This window comes from Talpa occidentalis, unplaced genomic scaffold (assembly GCF_014898055.3).
Source record: "Talpa occidentalis isolate TD23 unplaced genomic scaffold, MPIMG_talOcc4v2.1 talOcc4.4, whole genome shotgun sequence".
NCBI lineage: Eukaryota > Metazoa > Chordata > Mammalia > Eulipotyphla > Talpidae > Talpa > Talpa occidentalis.
Window position 1 is genome coordinate 85,924,675 of NW_023604295.1, and position 21,113 is coordinate 85,945,787.

The 21,113-nt window shown below is 38.3% G+C and overlaps 1 protein-coding gene across 1 annotated transcript in view; it reads right to left on the reverse strand.

The window, feature by feature from the left end:
• Positions 1-21,113, reverse strand: part of MED12L (mediator complex subunit 12L) — a 374,036-nt gene that overhangs the window by 320,984 nt on the left and 31,939 nt on the right. Inside the window, 2 exon segments of the mRNA XM_037526655.2 lie at positions 8,484-8,643; positions 19,541-19,732. Coding sequence (XP_037382552.2) covers positions 8,484-8,643; positions 19,541-19,732 — 352 coding nt within the window.

The window sequence follows — 21,113 nt, forward strand, 5'->3', positions numbered from 1 at the left end:
AGAAACCAAGATACAGGTAGTTGACTTAGTAATCTATTGTAATACTATCAAAGAATAACTAAAATTATGATGCTTTCCCTGAACCTCCTTCAAATCATTTTTTAGAAAGCACATTTTCAACAGAAAGATTCTTCCCAAAAGATATGAAGATCAACTAAAAGAGAGGGTAATAATTTGGTACTGAGACTAGGTTTAACTAACCTTTTGTTTACACATGTTATACAAGCTACCTTTGCATTTGTCTTGGAGTGCAAATAGTTCTATATATGACTTACTGTGGAATAACAGCCCACACTCCACAAACCCCTTGGTTCCCATTCTCCAAAGGCAATTATTTTCAACTCTTTAATCTACTGTGTTTCTTGTTTATCTCTTTAACTACAAATAACATGCTCTCAGTCCTATTTTTTGATTTTAAGCATTATCTCTTGGTTTCCTACTTTGAAAGATGATGGAATATTGGGCTCTTTTACCTTCCACCATATTTAATTCTGAACATAGTATGTTTGCAGCAGCAGGGGAAAACAAGTAACTGTATTTGTATTGCTAAAAATCATTCACTTGTGGAATAAAGAGATTAAGCAGAAAACTGAATAAATCAACAAAAAATATCTTTACTGTTAAATGAAAACACTAAAGAATAACTGGAAATGGGAACAGAAACCATGGCATGCCTACACACACACGCCCACACCAGCTATGTCTCCATCATCCAATGACACTAATGTCATGATATCCTAGTAACAACAAGCACCTTTGGCATCCAGGTCTTGCTTTCTAAATACCACCTCCACTAGAAAGAAGTAGGTTCCTTCCAGAAATGGCTAATTGCAGCTCTGAGTCATAAAAAGTGCAAAGTGAGCTTAGGACATTTTTCTATAGCAAGGATATGCTGTAAGACAAATGCTGTCTTGTCAAAAAGATACCAAGAGTTTGAAGCATCTTCCTTTGGCCAATGTTAGGACAATATGAATGACAAAATGAATGTAAATGACTATAAAATATTGAATAAAAATCCATGAGCTCATTTTAATAATGAAAAAAATATTTTTTTAAATAAGGAAACATTTTCATTACTAAGGTGCAATTATACCAATTCTTACTCCAAATGTTGATAATCAAAAGAGAATTTATCATTTACTCTGCCTTTTTAAAAAGAAATTTTATTTATCAGCATTTATGAGGACAAGTACATTTTGCAGAAGAATGCCAAAATCTAGTCATTCTCAGGGAAATAACTATTTCAACTTGTTTCATCAATGGATGCTAAAACTTTCAGGTGTCGGCTAAGGAAAGGTAGTTGTAGGTACCAAAGTATTATGCCATAGATTCCTGTTCCTTCTATTAGAAAATGGTTTTTAACAGATAACCAGTTATCTGTTTGGTGAGGTGCCAATTAAAAACTATTTTTCAGGCCTCCCCAGTGGTGCAGCGGTTGAGCGCTAGGCTGCGAAGCTGCCTGCAGTCTCTGCAGCACCGGTTCCATCCCCGGCCACCAGCAAGGGTCCCACATGGCGCGCAGACCTCTTCTGCCGCCTGCTGCTCCCCTCAGCAGTGTACTTTGGTCCTTCTGCCTGCTCTGCTCCCCGCTCTGGCTCTGGTGAATTCTCTCACCCTACTGCGCTTCTGACTGTACCCAGTGGTTGAATAAATAAATAAATAAATAAATCTTTAAAAAAAAAAAAAAACTATTTTTCATGCCTAATTAGTGCATAGATTTAAATTAAGTTTATACAGTCACTTCTGTGCAGCCTTCATGGTTGTTTTCACAGTAATAGGCAAGGCAGATAGCTCCTTTATGACAAATGATATACAAGAAACACTGAAAGTTTGGAGACAATCTTGACTTGAAACTACAATTTTGTCCCTGGAATCAAAAAAGTTAGTAGGCAATGTCTTTAAGAACTCAAACTGAAATTAAGCTGCTTGGCTTAGATAAGAAACCAGACTGTCAATTATGTGTTTAGCAGGGTTTATTTTTGCAGTCCAAATGGCTCAGTGAATATGTCACAAATTAATCACCCACTGTGCAAGAAAGGTAGCTGTTACTTCTTTGTATTTGGGGGGCAATAAGGACAGTGATTCCAAGAGTATAATCTACCAAGGACTGTCTCTCATCCAATTCAAACTCCCATCCCCACAAAACCTGAGGTGGTATAGAGGAAACAATCAGAGGTAAAAGGAGCAGGTCCCTGGGCAGTTTAACCACAAAGCATTTTAAGCTTCTAATCTATGTACTCCCCCAAAATAGACCTCATGCCCATGATAGTCTTGTCACTTCTCACCATACTGAATACCCAACAATTCCTAGACAGAATTAGAGCTTCTCATTTCTCTCCCTCGTTTCTATGGTACCCTGGACTCTGCTATGCTCTGCCTGCAACCCAGAGCACCATGAGAACCAATGCTGCTCATGGCCCCTGGACCTGCAGCCTGTGTCACAGACCAGTACAGTAGTGGACAATGAGGCCGTCTCAGGGTTGAGAGATTGTGTGGAGTAGTCAGGGATTTGGCAAATAAATGACAAACAGACACACTTTAAAAGAGTGAAAATCTGAGTGTAATTTTTTTTGAGTTTGTGTCCAGTATATATATATGTTTTTTAAAAGCATAGTAGTAGTGAACATCAAAGAAATCAGTTTGTTCATAGGTAACATATATGCTTACCAACTTCGTTCTAAAAACAAATGAGGACCTGCTGCACCTCCCCCTGCAGTGACCTTCAGGACTAATGGCTGTTGCCATGGTCCCTGAGGTCACTACAGGGAGAGGTACAACAAGCCTGTTCCCTGCTGGCACATTTTTCCCCTGGTGATGTTTCTTGCCTCCAAGGGCCCAGATCACAATCTGCAAATCTTCTAGCAACCACTAAGCCACTGCAGGAAGGCAAGAGCAAGCACCTTCCAGGAGCTGGGCCACGGTGAGAATCCAGCTCCATCTGTGCCAGTAAGTTACTCAGCTTCTGAGGTTTAGGGTCCCTCATACACAAAGTGGAATGATAAGTCCTACACTGCAAGCTGTTACAGTGATTACAGTAATATCCCCAGCACAATACACAAAAGATAAATACTTGTAATAGCAATAGTTCTAGTAGCAGTTGTAGCCTTCTATAAAGAGGATATATAGGTCCTGGCCATTTAAAAGTGTGCTGGGCACTCTTCTAACCCTTTAGAAGTACTGGCTCATATCAAACTTAGTAATGTCAGTTATCCCCACTTTGCAGACAAGAAACTGAGAAAGTATCATAACAATAGTGGTAAGAACCCCTTTCTTCACACCCCATCACCCACCAGACAGATCTCACACATTTCGTTCTAACAAACCTCGTATTACTGTATTCCTGGCTGTGCTGAAAACTCATGAGAGCTGAAAAAAAAAATAAAATAAATAAAACCTGGTACTCCACAGGTTAAACTATTTGAAGATTCTATTTTTCCACTTTCATCATCCTTCTGCCAGAAATGCCTTTCCCCACATAAAAATTGCCAGCTACAGCCTCCTGGGAAATGCCTCTTTTCCAAAACTATACTCAAATTCACTTCCTCTGTGAATCTGCCTGGACTTGGAGGGACTCCTTCCACAGTTAATTTATTTCACTGTTAGTATCTTCTTCCTTCTCTAGATGGTTTGATACAGACTCTTCACCCAAACAGTGAACACCTACAGGGTGTTCTGTCTCAGCCAACCAGTGTGGTGTCAGCACAAGCCTCCGAGTCTCATCTGGGTGGCCCCAGGTACCCACCACACCCATTGTGTTCTCATCTTTGAAATGGGAAGGCAGACCTCAGAGTACATAAATAATAAATTAGAAAATGGACAGAATACACACAGAACCTTGCAAATGTTTACTAATGAAATGGGGCATCACCGCACACCACAGTGATCTTGGCAGCGAGGCAGGCCCTGAAAGGCCAACAGACCTGGAGGACCTGGCTGTTCTCACACAAGCCAACAGGACACACAGCATGAGGGTCTCACAGCAAAGGGATGAGGTACCCCTTAGGCTGACAACTCCCCCAAAACTGCTATCATTTTAACACCATGGACAAGAATATGGTTTCATAGCATGGGCAGAGAGCACTGCTATCCTCCCTCAAACGATGGGGGCAAGGGGAATCTCTAACAACTCAAGAGATGCTGTTACAGTGATGGCAGTATGGCAATAGACAGGATAGTTGTTATTAGCTTGACAACAGTATGACTCCTCAAAGGAAACATTCTTACAAATAAATGTACAAAGTTTGGTGATATTTACTACCAACTAATTTTTCCTAACCTGTTCAGAGACTTTAACTCTATAACTGTCTGAATTAAAAACTTTTATTTTTCAGAATTGGTCAGCTCATTTTAAACACTTTTCTCTGGTGAATCAAAACAAGTCCAACTGCTAAAGATTCCTATTCTCCTAAAGACAAATGTTAATTCAACTCTAAAAAATACCTAAACCCAAATATGTATTATATCTGGTGTTCTCTCCCTCAAATTTGTAAAACTCACCTATATCTAAATATCATGTCAAGCTATTCTTAGCGCTTATTTTTTAGGTTTCACAAGGATGAGCAATTTATAATCTCTTCCTCCAATGATCTCTAATTCATCTCTATTTCAAAATCTTTTCCCTGATGTTAGAATTTGTCCAAGCTAAGTATTTCTTAGTCCTCCTTGAAATTACATAAACTCAAGTCCCTCTCTCTCCACTTACTTTTGGGGATACACTGTCCTGTGTATGTCTTTACTGACTGTAGGCCAAGGAGACAACCCACTTGATCCACAGGTTAGATCTGTAAGTCTGCATAATGATAGTGAGAAAATCTGTGTTTCTCTGTGGAAAGACCTTACACAGTGGGTCCCACTCCCTTGTTACTATTAGCCCACCTGACTGTAGGAAAAACTCTCATCAATAAAATCAAACAGTAGGGCCGCCCTGGTGGCACAAGGGGTTGAGCACAATACTATTAAGAATTCCTCAGCCTCTGCAGCACAAGTTCCATCCCCCAGCCATCCAGGGAGCAGCCCACATGACGCAGCAAACCTCTCCTGTCGCGACTGCTGCTCCCCTCAGCAGTATGTTTCAGTCAGTCAGCCTGTTCTACTTCCCACTCTGTCTCTGGTGAATCCTCCTCTCACCCCTCCACCCCCCACACCTCTGGCCTGTACGCCAGCTCTTCCATGCATAAATAAATAAATCTTTTTAAAAAAAGAGTATTATTTGCAAGGTAAGGGAAAAAATATTCTGGATATATAAATTTAAAAAAAAATAAAATAAAATCAAACAGTAGTGCTTTTAGCTGGGTTCCAATGCTGAATGTGAGAACTAAAGATAAAACATGTTTCTATTACAAAGGAATAAAAAGGCCATTATGACTAAAAAAACACTTTACAAATCCTAAAATCATCAAAACAAGGGAAGTCATATATCTATCACCAGAGAGGATGACAACAGTTCATCTTATCCCAAAGATCACTGCTGAATTATCTAATCACTATCAAAGCCAGAACAACACAGAATCTACTACGGTAAGTTCTGAAGTGTATAAAGAATAAGAACTTATAATCTCTTCCTCCTAGGATCCCTAATTCACCTCTATTTTAAAGTTCTGAAGTGTTACCATTTAATCCAATTTAACACATGAATACGTGTGTGTTTGTTTGGCTTTATCATTTGTTACCTTATGCCTGTGTCTGCGAAGCTAAATGTTTCCAAATACAGAGGGATAATTTACATAAGGAAACTGAAGAAGATGTTGAAGCCAAAAAGAGTAGAGACATATCAAGTTTAATAGAATGATAGTAAAACAAGGTCATGTATTTGAAAGCATGTGCCCTTTTCATATATTACAAATTATATGTACAATATAAATTACACTTGCATTTTGAAAACACCTAAGAACAGCAAGAAGAACTGAATATATATATATATATATATATATAAGTTAAAATACTGTTATTTTAAACAGGGTAAAATAGCAACTTTGCAGTGGAGAAATCTGGTAAACACCTCCTTACCCAAAAGATCCAAGTTATCACCACACTAGTGGGACTATGTGATGCAATGTACCAGAATTACATGCATGGTATTCCCTCCCAAAGCACACAACCTAAATCTAATCACAAGCAACTGGACAAACGCAAATCATGGGACAGTCTAAAAAAATAACTGATCCTTGTCCCCTTCAAAAAATATCAAAGTAAAGAAAAAAGAGAGACTGATGGACTGTCCCAAATTTTAAAAAGACAAGGCAATTAAAGGCAATGTGGACTACGGTATGGAGCCCAGTTGAGGAGACCAGTGTCTGGAGAGACTAAGACTTTGCTTTAAATCACCAGCCACTTAAAATGCAACATGAAGGAAAAGGAAGCAGAACAATACAACAGAGTAATGGGGAGATGTTTTGGCTGGAGTGGCCTAAGGAAGTGCCATCTGAGCTAAGATGGTAGTGCAGGAGGGGACAGGCCATGTGGACATCTCAAGATGGGAATGAGGGGAGAGAGTGGCACCACTCATCAGAGTCCACACCCTGATGAAGACATCTGAGTGAGAGGGAGCGTAGGTGTGCACCGTGACTTAGTTCTAACAGGGACTGCCCTGGTTAACAAATAGAAAGTTGTCATTTGAGGAGCCAGAACAGAAACAGATAAGCCAGAGGCCTGCAACAGTGTAGCAAAGACGGTGGTGCTGGTTGGGTCAGCACAGCAGCCATTGAAAGAGAAGTATGTTGTCAGAATCCGACTGTACTTTGAAAGCAAAGCTGCTAGATTGCTAAGGGATGGAACATAAGAGTTTTCAGAGAAAGATAAACCCATCAAGTGACATCAAATACACTTAGTAAGAAGAAGTATGAGGAAGTTACAAGTTAGGAATGGTGAGAAATCATGACTTTGATTTGCTATACATTAGATTTCAGTTGCCTAGCAGTCATCAAAGTAGAGGGAAAAGTAATACTTCTGGAGAGAAGTATTCATAAATACCTAATTAACATTAATACTAAATTAATGAATACCTCTACACTATACATACACACACGCACACACAAATAAAACAAAACTGCATGTATGTTTATGTTTTATACACACTGAATGAAGGGAACTTCAAGAGGGAAAAAGAAGAGAAATTTGAGGACTGTATTGCACCTACTTCAGTAACATTTGAAGTTTTTGTAAAAAGAATGGATTACTTTGGTAGTAAAAAGATAGTTGTTGTTGTTTTTTCCCCAGCAAAATGACAAGCTGAAGATATATGTAATAAGCTGATGAAAAATATTAAAACCAAAAGCACAAAGTTAACAAAAGACTACATGCAGAGACTACACCCTAGACATTTACATATATACACAATGCAGTCTGGAATTTTTTTAAGTACAGTTCATTTTTGCTTGTTTGTTTTAACAGACAAGATCACATTTCACTCAAAAGAGGCAGCAAAAACCATGTTGTTTTGTTAAAAATTTAAGTCTCCCCTACTCTCCAGTTCATCAGCATCCCATCACACCCTGTCACACCCACCTCCAGTGGTCTGGGATGCTGCCTGGCTCTGAGGACAATCACACATTCTGCCCCTCCTCCTCAATTTTATAGTTGTGTTCACCCCTGTGAAAGCTTAAGTCTATCTTCAATTTCATGAATCACATATTTGTAAACTGAATCTTTAAATGGAGAAATTTATATCTAGTTCTCTACACACTTTCCTAAAGGAACATCAGACATTTTATAAAAGGTGCTTCAGCACCACCTCAAGGAATCACTGTCTGGTCACCAATAGAGTGAAGACTCTTGAATTAAAAAAAAAAGTCTCCCTTCAGTTCATTTAAGAAAAACCATTTATGAATTGGCGTGCGTGCGTGCGCGCGCGCGTGTGTGTGTGTGTGTGTATGTGTAAATGACACAAAGCCTCAGCAAAAAGGAAGCATGCAAATATCCTGAAAAGTAACAGGGGAGGGAAGGCAGGCATGCAGGAAAAAAATGGAGTGTGGCAGGTGAGCAGGATAAGAAGCAGGCAGCACGATCAGAACATCTTAGGAAGAGAGACAAATCACAGCCTCAATGGCCAGAGGAAACTCTCGATCATTATTCTAATTATAATAGGAAGTGACTGTCAATTTATAAAACAAGGACAAAATGTGTTGAGGTTTAGAGATCACCATGACTATTATATGAAGATTATAATGTAAGACGTAAATAAAAGCAGAGACTGGTAAAGTGGCTGCCACTGATTCACCCAAGAGATGACAACAGCCAACATTTCAGTTACTGGTGGTGAGAAGCATCCGGGACATATTTGTGGGTAAAATTAATAGGATTCACTGATGGAACAGGAGTCTGGTGCTGGGAGAACAAATTCTAGCCCCCGTGATCACAACGTAAGTGATTTTCACCTCACCATGGACCTTCTCAGTACTTGTCTGACTACGATAGGTAAAAATGATGCCAGCAACAATTATCAACCAATAAGGAAGTGTAAAATCTATCATAATTATCTCACTTACCCAAATTGGGATCAGTAGCCTGTCGTTTCTTAATTTTTGCCTCAGAAATAGCAGAGTAATAGGCACAAGTCATCTTGATCAGCCATGTTGCTCGAACCATTGGCACTGAATATTTAGCTAAATAAGCAAAAACATCTTCTTTTTTACTAAGGATGGGAACCTAAAAGGAAATAACATATTTGTAATAATCACATATTATGTTCATTGTTAAGCCAAACTAAAAGGGAAGCAACAGAGGCTATACATTACCTTCTAGGTATAGGAAAGGACAGTTGTGATAGCTTTTCTAACAGTATGTTCAGTTTTTTTCATTAAAGGAAACACTTTAAGCAAATTTTCTTTAAGAGAAAACAATCAGAACTATGTTTAGCACATTAGCAACACAATTTTATCAATGCTGCATTTCTTAGTTATAAAAAAAAATTTCAAATTCTCAGATGCTGAAAACTATCATTATAGCAACAAAATAATTCCATGACAGTCTTCCGAAGAGTTTCTCTCAAAATTGGAAGGGGTAGATCAAGTGAAAAAACATCCCCACTCTGCATTTTATTAAGAAACACTACTTTAGGGCCTCCCCAGTGGCGCAGCAGTTGAGTGCTGGGCTGTGGGGCTGTCTGCAGCCTCTGCAGTGCAGGTTTGATCCCAGGCCACCTGTGAGGGTCCCACATGGTACGCAGACCTCTCCTGGCACGCCCGCTGCTCCCCTCAGCATTGTTTCCTCAGTCTGCCTGTTCTGTTCCCCGCTCTGGCTCCGGTAAATTCTCTCACCCTCCCGCGCTTCTGACTGTACCCAGTGCTCATATAAATAAATAAATAAATCTTAAAAAAAAAACCCACTATTTTATATAAAGCTTTCTGTCTGTCATGTTGCAAAGGATAACAATTTACAGAAAGAATCTCAAAGTACCGTTAGTACAAAACATTAAAAAGGCTAAACTGACGTATCGGTGAATCTAACAAACTCTGAGCTGGAAAAAACTAAGTAATTAATTCACTAGTTCAAAATAGACACTTGAAGTAGTTATTTCTTCCACACCGCAAAGGTACTATTTACCAAATTAGTATCCCAATGTGCTACTGAACGGTTTGAAAGAGTTAATCCACTCTTTTAGAATGCCTCACAAATATCCTAGGGACAGCCTGCTCCCCTATATATAATCTACCCAATGTTTGAATATATAAAACAGTGGACAAAAAGTGTGTTGGCTGAGGCATCAGGATGGGAACAGTAAGAGCAAGAGGCGCACGTACCCTCACCCCAGGCACAAGTACCAGTCTGTCTGATTAATTGCATCATTCTGTAAATGAAATAAGTCAGAAATAAGTCTTTCCATAAGGGCTAGACCAGTCTGCATTCCTACCAAGGTGCTTCATTTATGGACCATGATCATACCAATCCTGGCCACTTCATTGATTGGTTAGAAAATTAAAGTAAAAGACTGACTTACCAAAACTACAAGAATTTTAATTTTGTTGACAGTTCCAAAGATTTCCCCAGGCCAAAGTGTTTTCAAGCCAAAGTTTTGACCCTCTCCTAAAAGGATCCTGGACACCGTAACAATGGACATCAGCATTCTGGTCTCTGCTCAAAAGCATATTTGTGCTTGATTTTGTGTTATAAATCAAGACGTTAAACCAGCTGATTCATGTAATATGGCATTATTCTTTTTTAATTAATTTTTAACTGAGTCAATATTGTGCTACCCCCATCAGGTATTACCACCGTAGCGCACCTACCACAAAATAACCCATATTCCCCCACCATAGTCCACTGTGCTTCCTTCCTCTTCATTCTTTCCCCTCCCTCCTCTGGACACCTCAGCTCTGTGGTCAGCTTTCAAGGGTCACTTTTTAAGCTGACTCTTAGTTTAGTTACTCTATATTCCACACGTTATTGACACCATATGGTATTTATCTTTCTCCTTCTGACTTCTTTCATTTATTTTTTTTAAAGATTTATTTATACACACAAGAACTGGGGTACAGGCCAGATGTGGGGGGGGAGTGAGAGGATTCACCAGAGACAGAGTGGGGAGCAGAACAGGCAGACTGACTGAAATACACTGCTGCAGGGAGCAGCGGGTGAGACAGGAGAGGTCTGCCGCACCATGTGGGTCACCTCCCTGGCGGGCCTGGGATTGAACTCGTGCTACAGAGGCTGCAGACAGCTTCACAGTGCTGTGCATAACCCCCTGCACCACGGGGAGGCCCTCACTTATTTCATTTAGAGTCATCCCTTGCAGCTTTAATTATGTTGCCAAAAAAGGCATGAGTTTATCTTTTTCGATGAATGCATAATATCCCATTGTGTATACATACTATAACTTCTTGATCCACTCATCTGTTTTGGAGCACTTAGGTTGCTTCCACAATTTAGCTATAGTAAATAGTGCTGCAACAGATATGCAAGTACAACGTTACTTTTGAATTAGTGTTTTCAACTTTTCAAAGTAGATGCCTAGGAGTGGATCTGGATCACATGGCAGATCTATTTTAATGCTGTGAAACACCTCCACACTCCTTTCCGTAAGGGCTGGACGAGTCTGCATTCCCACCACTAGTGAAGGAGGGTCCCTTTTCTCCCCATCCTCAATAGCACTTGTTTTTTTTTCTGATCTTTTCAACATGGGTCATTCTCACAGTATGAGATGGTATCTCATTGTGGTCTTGATTTGTATTACCTTGAGGGTAAGTACTGGTGACCATCTTTTCACAGGTGCAGGTATGCAGTCTGTATGCCTTCTTTGCTGAATTGTCCATTTAGTTTCCACCCATTTATTGGGTTATTTTGTTTTGTAGACTTTTATAAAAGAGATCTTTGATATCACTGATAGCAATCCCTTGTCAGATATATGGTATGCAAATATTTTCTCCTATTCAGTAGGGTATTTTTTCATTTTAGTTATGGTGTCTTTCCCTGTGCAGAAGCTTTTTAGCTTGATGCAGACCCAGTTGTTAATGCTGTCTTTTGTTTTCCTTGCTATTGAGGAATGCATCCCTAAAGACACCACTAAAGCTTATGCAATGAAATGGTTTGCCTATGCTTTCTTCTATGTATATTGTGGTTCAGATCTTACATCCAATCTTTGATCCAGTCTGAACTGACTTTTGTGTATTGTGTGAAACAGTAGTGTAGTTTCATTATTTTGCATGCAACTGTCCAGTTTTCCCAACAGCATTTATTAAAGAAACTATCCTTGTTCCAGTGTATGTTCTTGGCTCCTTTGTCATAGATTAACTGTCCATATAAATGTGAGTTTATTACTCAGCTCTCAATTCTATTCCATTAATCTGTGTGTCTGTTTTTGTTCTATTATCAGGCTGTTTTAATTATTATGGCTTTGTAATATATTTTGAGACCAGGAAGTCCAATACCTTTATTCTTTCTTTTTGTCAGAATTGCTTTTGCTATTTGCGATGCTATTGCTTTTGCTATTTTGTGATTTCATATGAATTTCAGTAGTGTTTGTTTCAGTTCTTTGAAAAATGCCATTGATATATTTAATGTAACTACACTGATTCTGTATACTGGTTTGGGTAGGACAGTCACTTTGAAAATATTCATTCTTCCAAACCATCAGCAGGAAATAGTTTTTCATTTTTTTGTGTCGTCTTCTATTTCTTTCAGCAATGCCTTAGAGTTTTCTTTGTATAGATCTTTACCTCCATTGTTAGGTTTACTCCTAGTTACTTCATTTTTTATGTTGTGATTACAAATGGGATAACATTCTTAATTTTTTTTCTGCTTCTTTCTCATTTTTTGAGAAAGGCAATTCATCAGAAGGCAACTAATTATTATGTGTTGATTTTATACACTGCCACTTTGCTAAACTGTTTCATTTAGTTTTTCTGTGGAATACTGAGGGTTCTCTATGTATATTATCATGTCATCTACAAATAAAGATAGCTTTACTACTTTCTTCCCAATTTGGATTTATTTTATATATTTCTCTTACCTAATTGCTCTAGCAAAGATTTCCAGTACTATGCTAAGTAGCAATAATGACAGTGGACATCCTTGTCTTGTACCAGATCTTTTTTTTTTTTTTTTTTTTTTTTTTAAAGTATTCTCAGTGTATTCTGTTTTTTATTTTATGTTTTCCCTTTTTTAATACACCATATTTGTTCATTATTTATAAAGAGCAACTATTCTTTTTTATTTTATTTTATTTTTTTTTCTTTTTTTTTATAGAGGCATGTTTTATTTATTTATTTGTTTGTTTGTTCGTTTCTTTTGTTTATACATGCACTGGGGACAGTCAGAAGCGCGGGAGGGTGAGAGAATTCACCAGAGCCAGAGCGGGGAGCAGAGCAGGCAGAAGGACCGAAGTACACTGCTGAGGGGAGCAGCGGGCGGCAGGAGAGGTCTGCACACCATGTGGGACCCTCCTGCACCATGTGGGACCCTCCTCCACCATGTGGGACCCTCCTCCGGTGGCCGGGGAGCAGCCGGGAATCGAACCGGCGCTGCAGAGGCTGCGGGCAGCTTCGCAACCCAGCGCTCAACCGCTGCGCCACCGGGGAGGCCCTCTTGTACCAGATCTTAGTGGAAAAGCTTTTAGTACTTCACCATTGAGAATGACATTAGCTGTGGGTTTGTTGTAAATGGCTTTTATTATGTTAAGGTATGTTCCATATATCTCCATTTTTTTAAGAGTTTTCATTATAAATGGATGGTGGATCTTATCAAAAGTTTTTACCAGCATGTACTGATATGTATGATCAAATGGTTTTTCTTTATGTTGATGTGGTAGATTAGTCAACTGAGTTCCAGGTGTTAAACCACTCTTGTGTTCCTGGCATGACTCCCACTTGGTCATGGCGTATGATCCTTTTAATGCATTGTTGGATTCGGTTTGCTAGGATTTTATTAATGATTTTTGCATCTGTGTTCATTAAGGAAATTGGTCTGTGTATTGTCTTTTTTTGGTTTTGATATTTTCATATTTTGGTTGGCCTCAAAAATTGTATTTGCAAGTATTCCTTCTTTTTCAACTTTCTGGATGTGCAAGACAGGTATATTAGTTCATCGTTAAGGGTTTGACAGAATTCACTTTTGAAGCCATCTGACTTGTTTTTTTGGAAGAGTTTAGATTAGTGTTCCAATTTCCTTGCTGGTGATAGGTTTGTTCAGGATACGTTAGTGTACAGATGTTCTATAATTATCATCTAAATTTCTGTAGCAGCTGTTGTAATTTCTTCTTTCATTTTTGATCTTATTTGAGATTTCACCTTTATTTATTGGTGAGCCTTGCTAGAGATTTGTCTATTTTTATTTTTTCAGAGACCTAGCTTTAGGTTTTGTTGCTTATTTTGAACTGTCTTTTTCATGTCCTTTTCATTTAGTTCTGCTTTAATTTCTACTACTTCTGTTCTTCTACTGGGTGTTGGATTTGTTCTTGTTCTAATTCCTCATGTTGAGAAAGAAGGTTATTTATTTGAGCTCTTTCTTGTTTCCTGATGTAGGCCTGTATTGTTATATATTTCCCTCTTAGTACTACTTTTGCTGTATTGTGTGTTTGGATAGTTGCGTACTAGTTATCATTTCTCTCAAGGTATTTTCTGATTTCTTCTTTCATTTCTTCATTAATTCAGCAGTATTTCAGGAGTGGGTTAGTCAATCTCCATGTATTAAAGGATTTCCCTGCTTTCTGTTGATAGTTGATTCTAGATTGACACCTTTATGATCTGAGAAGATCCTAGGTATTTCAATCTTCATGAACGTGTTGGTATTTTTCTGTGTCCTAAAATGTGGTCTATTCTGAAGGATATGCACTTAAGAAAAATGTGTATTCTGCTTTTTTGGGGGTGCAGTACTCTGTAAATGTCTATTAGGTCCTTGAGGTCCAATTCCCTATTTAATGTGATTGTGTCACTGTTTATTTTCTGTCTGGGCGATCTATGTATTGGTGACAATGGGGTGTTCAGAGTCTCCTACCACAAATGTGTTCTTGTCAGTGTCTATTTTCAGAGTTGATAGTAGCTGCCTAATTTTTTTACGATTTATTTATTTATTTATACAAGTTAGAAGCGTGGGAGGGTGAGAGAATTCATCAGAGCCAGAGTGGGGAACAGAACAGGCAGACTGATGAAATACACTGCTGAGGGGAGCAGCAGGCGCAGCAGGGGAGGTCTGTTGTGCCACGTGGGACCCTCGCAGGCGGCCAGGGATCAAACTGGCGCTGCAAAGGCTGTGGGCAGCTTCACAGCCCAGCGCTCAACTGGTGTGCCACCAGGGGAGGCCCGCCTAATATATTTATGTGCTCCTTCACTTGGTGAGTATACACTGATTACTATTATGTCTTCCTGATGTATTGTTCCTTTAATCATTACATAACGTCCATACCTATCTCATTAACTTTTCAATTGGAAATCTTTTCTTTTTTTAGTTATGGCTGAATCAGCCTTCTTTTTGATTTTGTTTGAAAGATTGTTTTCCAACCATTACTTTGGGCCTCTTTGTTTTGGGGGGTTAGGTGTGTCTTCTGGAGACTACAGAAAGTCGGATTCTGTTTCTAGATCCAACCAGATTGTGTCTTTGAATTAGGCGAGTTCAGTACATTTCCATTTAGAGTAATTATTGATATGTGATAGTCTGTTGCTGTCATTTTATACTTAATTTTTGTGGATGAACTTATTTTCTTATTCAGTTCTTTGTGTATGTTTCTATCTTTGGTTTAGATGTATAAGCTCCTTTCAATATGTCTTGGAGGGGTGGCTTAGTGTTTGTCAAATCCTTGCGTTTCTCTATGTTTGAAAAGGCCTTTATTTCTGTCATATCTGAAGTAAAGTCTTTCAAAATAGAGTATTGGCTGGCAGTTTTTAAGTGTCTGAAATACCTCATTCCACTTGCTCTCTGTCCATAGAGTTTCTTCGGAGAAGTCTGATATTAGCCTGATTGGTACCTTTATTTTCTGCTTCTTTTCCCTTGCCAGTTTCAAAACTCTTTCTCTGTCCTGAACCCTTAGAAGTTTCATGGCTGTATGTCTTTATATAGATCTCCTTTTGTCTAGGTATGCCAGGGTTCTTTTAGCTTCCTGGATTAGTCCCTCCACGAGGTTTGGTAAGTTTTCCTCCATTATCTATTTAAATACATTTTCTGTTCTTTCTCTCTCTTCCCCATCTGGGTTTTTCCATTATCCTTATATTGCCTTTCCTCAAGGAACTGAGTAATTCTTGGAGTGATTCTTCAGTTTTTTACTTCATTTCTCTTTCCTTCTCTACCTGGGTTCTTCATACGTTTGCATTTTCAAGTACACTCACTCATTTTTCCATTTGATCAATTCTACTTCTGTAACTTTCTCCTGAATTTTTTATCTCCTATATTTCACTTTTTAAATCCTGAAACTCCATTTTCATTTTACATACAGCTGAATTTTCTGTCTTTAGTTCACTGATTTTATTTCTAAGGACATTTGCTATTATGAATTTTCTTCCATTTCTTTGAATTTCCTTATCACTGTAATTTTAAACTCTGTATCTGACAGGAAAAATGTTTTCCATGTTTTTGATATTGAGTTCTAGAGATTTGTTCTCTCTGTATGTTGTACTATTCTCTTAAAGACCCATGTTGCTGTTTGCTGGGTTTTTTCCTTCTTGCTGTTATTTGCTTTGGGACCCAGCTGATGTAGGTGGGGAGCGACCTACAGACATGGCTGTTCCTCACTCTCACTGGTCAGGTTCTTCACTGGTCTGGGTGGAAACTAGAAGAATCTCTCAGGAAGTCTTGAGGCTTCTGCTTGTCCTTATTTCTCACCCAGCACAGATGGCATTTTTCTTTCATTTAGACAAATCCTCATTTAGTGAATTTTTGCATCATATTTACTAATGATTATTCACATACTTGGCACAAAGAACAGAGATACATGGCCCTTTCAAACAAGCTATTTCACCTTTCCTTACCAAGGAAACACCAAGTTGCTCCCATGTTGAAGTAGAAGCTGTCTGGTAGGACAATTAGATGCAGTGTGTACATATACTACATTTTACTGGCAAGTAAAAATAAATCTTTTGATCATGTACAGGTCCTCCCTTAATTTCTGAATATAGGACATAACCCCCACAACACAGGCAACTACACAGCACAACCATAGCTAAAAGGGAGATAAAAGTCACATGGACCAAACTTGTAAGGCTTCCTCTGTCCACAGTGTTACATATTTAACAAGAAAATACCCTGAAAATTTAGCTTACAAGGCACATCTTTAATGGAGCACAAGGCTCCAGGGGCTTACAGACTTAAGTTGGGGATGAGAAAAGCACAAATGTTCAGTTCAAGAACTGGCTTGCTGCTTTTCACTAGAACATTAAGTATGGTACCAACGGGCTAAATTTGGGCTGTCAAGGTCAGGTTGCACCTCTCAGTCAGACATACCAAAAGATTAGAAAACCAAGCGCCAAAAGAGAGGCAAATGCAAAAACATAAAGTTATTGTCTCAAAAAAAAAAAAAAAAAAAAACAAACACACATTACTAGTAGTATCTTCCACAGATGTCTAAAGAATTTCTTCTGAATAGCAATTGACAGGAGAAAAAATATCACTTTGAAAATGTGAAATGTCTAGATGAAATGTCACCTAGCAAGTGATGGCAAACAAAACTGAGCCACAGGTCTTACATTAACAACACAAGGTACACCTCATTGACCCTACTGGCAAAATCCTAAGAGAAATGACTGACTCAAATCAAGGGGTTTAGAAATCAGAAGAACATACGTGAAGGTTATTAAACTAATGAAGAAGACATATGTTGATGGTCTTGTCAAATTTATAGGCTAACTCAAGAAGGAAAAAATGTTTACACTGATTCAAGTATGACATCCGTCCAGTGATGGACTTCATTTTCATTAAAGAAACCATCTGACTCAAACTTGAAGCTAAACCTAGGTAATCACGAGGCAGCCATATGGTTTCTGAATCAAGCCAGAACTATATCAAAGTCCCAAAAGAAAACTGAGACACCTAGCACGTGATGAGTTTTCCATCCATAAAAGGGTATCATCTTTCTCATTGGATGCGCACTATCATCAGCATTCTGTTTGCTAAGCAGAGGTATAGAAAAAAGAAATATCATAGGTCATATTAATCAAAGTCACCTGATGTGAACATGTAGTCCCTAGTGAAGTTCTCAAGAACTAGAAGGGTAATCCACAAGGCCTGTACTGTATTTTTCCAAATCCAGCTACAATTGTGATTGAGTTGAAAGTTCCTAACAGACAGTGCTGATCTCCCCTGTAGCTAAATACTTGGGAGTCCTTGGAGCTTTATAGTAACTGAAAACCAGGTCCAGAAACCTGATCCACCCATACAGAAAACTATTTTCAACTTTCAATCAGAGCTGGATGATGACTCAGGATCTTAGCTAGAATAAATTTTTCTGCATTAAGTCACCTCACAGATGAATACCAAAAATTGAGGAAGAAATAGTTGAATTGTCTAGTATGAATAACATGTATAGAATGCAATCTTTTGCCCAACTCTAAAAGAATTTTTGCCATCTCAAGTCAATAATATGCTGAGGATGTGCTGCGAGGGAAGAGACTGTTGAAATGTCCAAGAAATGACTAGTCCATAGTTCAATTCTAAAGTTTTATAAAGAAAACATCTTTAACTCTGCAAAGAATGATCATCAGGGCTTACCTGAGGAACACCTGACTTGGCCAGAGGCAGCTCCTAGTAAAGAGAGAAGAACAATGGCTAATATACCACACCATAATTCAGCTCGCACCTAAAAGACGTTTACACTGACTCAAGTTTCTGTACATTATGTCCTATACCCTTAAAGCAAAGACATCAATTCACTTTCAGAAAATATCCCAAAAACCATTCTAAAAGCTTATTAAAAAAGGAAAACCTGAAAAAGAATGAAGTCCAGCTAGCTACACTGCAGTGAAGGTAATAACCAATATGGATGGTAGTAACTATTGGTAGAAATCCACCAAATATCAAAGGATGCTCATTCAGTTTTATACATTAAGAAGCAATTCATAGGAAAAAAAAAAAAAGAAGCAATTCATACGCCATATTGGGCCCACAAAGTAAATGTTCACCACAGAAAAGATAAGCTTCACAGTTCAGTCTATTGAGACAGAAACACTTACTGAGTGTCTAGGGGTGGTTATAGGGACTACTGTGCTTTTCAAAGATCTCAATTGCCTTTAACTACTGAAACCTATGAAAGGCAACACAATACTATGACACCGGGATAACATAAAGCCAATGGGAGCTACAAAAAGGCATTATTTTCACAGAGTTGATTTAGAAAAACAACAAGCACAAAGGACCTCTCCTTTAAACAGGGCCTGCACCAAGTGGCTAATGAAAACCTACTACTATCAGCAACAGAAGATGGATAGTTCTAAAACTAAAATGTTTCAGGAGACGAGCAAAGACCAGTAGAATTATTTACAAGGTATAGCAAGAAGTTAGAGATCAAGACTTCAAGGGAGATTTCTAGCTCTCATCTAAATTTCAAAGACATCTGTATTATTTGAATTATAAGACTACTGAAACCATGATTACTTCCCACTGAGGAAGTAATTAAAGACAAAGATTTTTTAAAAGAACCCACCCACTCAACTCCTCCCCACAAAAAAACTGGGAGCTATGGACAAACATGTCCATTTTGCTCTAACACTTTTTCAGTGAAATGTTTCAAGCACACACAGAATCACTATCTTTATCTTGTTTATTAGGAGAGATTAAGCTTAAAGCGTCTGGATAATTACTTTTAAAGACAAGGACATAACATCAAAGTGAGAACTTTTATAACACATTGGACATCCTTGCCTAAGAAAACTGAAAATGTAATAGAAATAAATGAAGATTTACTGCCTACCTACTGCTCACATAAACTGGTTCTTGTTTAGATTTCTCATTGTCCTAGTCACCACACAACATCAAAAAAAAAGGGGGAAACAGCAAATGCACAGCACACCTGTCATTTAGGTTTAGAGTTTTGGAGAGAATTGGGGAAAAGAAATATATCTGCAAGTTATCTCAAATATGTTCATTTCTTTAAAAGCAGAATTAAAATGACAGAAAAAATACTTAATACCTTTTTTGCCAAAATAGCAAGTGGCTTATTTCCTGCTAAGTCAGAGAACCAACTATGAATTGCACTCTGGGATCGAGCAGTGACCAGCCAATAATTATCTTTAGCATTAACTTGTGGTTTCTTCTTTCCGGTGTCCTGGAAAGTATTAAGCTTTAATTTCTCAGCTAATATGCTGCTGAAATAAGCTCCAATCTGCAGAAACAGGAGGGAAAAAACATAGAAAACAATGACCAAATATTTTAGTAATGTATTAGTGTTTTATTTTTACTGTTTTAATTAAAAAATCTTCAAACAGCCCATCGGAAAATAACATGACAATAAGTCACAAGCATTGTGAGTTCCTTAAACTAAACTAGTGCACTCTGTTCCACTCTTTACAAGTACCTGAAGGGAAAAAGAAGAGCCTTTGAGAATCTCTGGGAATATGAAATTAATTACATCCTCAATAAGTTACAAGAGAATGGATTCTGCCTGAATCTTCAGTTATACTTTCTCCTTGTCAGACTACATACCTATTCAAAGTGATTATTTTTCCTAAGAGGTGCTGCATACAAGAACAGAAAACCTAGCAATTATACATGAATCATTTATTTTCTTGGCTCATATTAACACCATATTATTTTAGAAAGGAAACTCCTGTTATTTACAATTGGTTCTTTGTTTGAAAGTCTAGAGAAATTTAATTTATTAAGTGACAAATTACAAAAGGTTCAATTAAGTATTCAACGTTTTTGGACTGGACTCCCAATTTCATGAGTACAAGTGTTTCAAGAGAAAGCTGGTGCTGCGGATGGTGCAAAGTAGTGAAAGAGAATCTGTAAATTATGGCATCATTTCTGTTTGAATCAATTTAAAAGAGAACAAAGGAAGGAGAAGGGGACAAGAATGAAAGGGACAGAGATAAGGTAATATCTTTCAGTGAATTCATATTTGAATTTTCAAATATCCTATCGAAGTCTCACATTTCAATCCCTAGAATTCTTTAATATGATGCAAGCAACCATTTCTAATAAACACCTTCAATACGGTAAATAGAGTGGCAACCTATGCCTACCTTGGTGAGGCAGAATAACTATCACTACCTTAGTTAATGTTCATGGATCAAAAATAAGTGGCCTATACATTAGAGTTCAGTTATAAGTAACTAGCCACATTTATCAACCAAGGTGAAAAGCTGATACAACTTTTTGTTTTTTCTTTTTACATGAATTGGGATTCCCTGACCATTGTGAATGATGATGCACAATTTCAAAAAAGTCTGTGAGAGAAAAACAAAGACTCCCAGGAGACCTACAAATAGCCCAAGGCCAGCAGGTAAGCTTGTGCAGAAAAGCAGCGCACTTATAAAGCATATGAGGATCTCGGCTGCCCAGGTCCCGGTGCCTGCAACCTAGGCTTGCGGGGAGACACACGGGAGCCCTCATTGAGGTGAATGTCCCTCACTGAATAACCAGAAACCAGGCGCCCAGACACGGGAGCTGCGCACAAAAGGCACCATTTCTGCAGATACTGAACTGGTATACAGCCCGCGTCCTGGACCTGAGGGCTTTGGAACTGAGACCCGGGACACGAA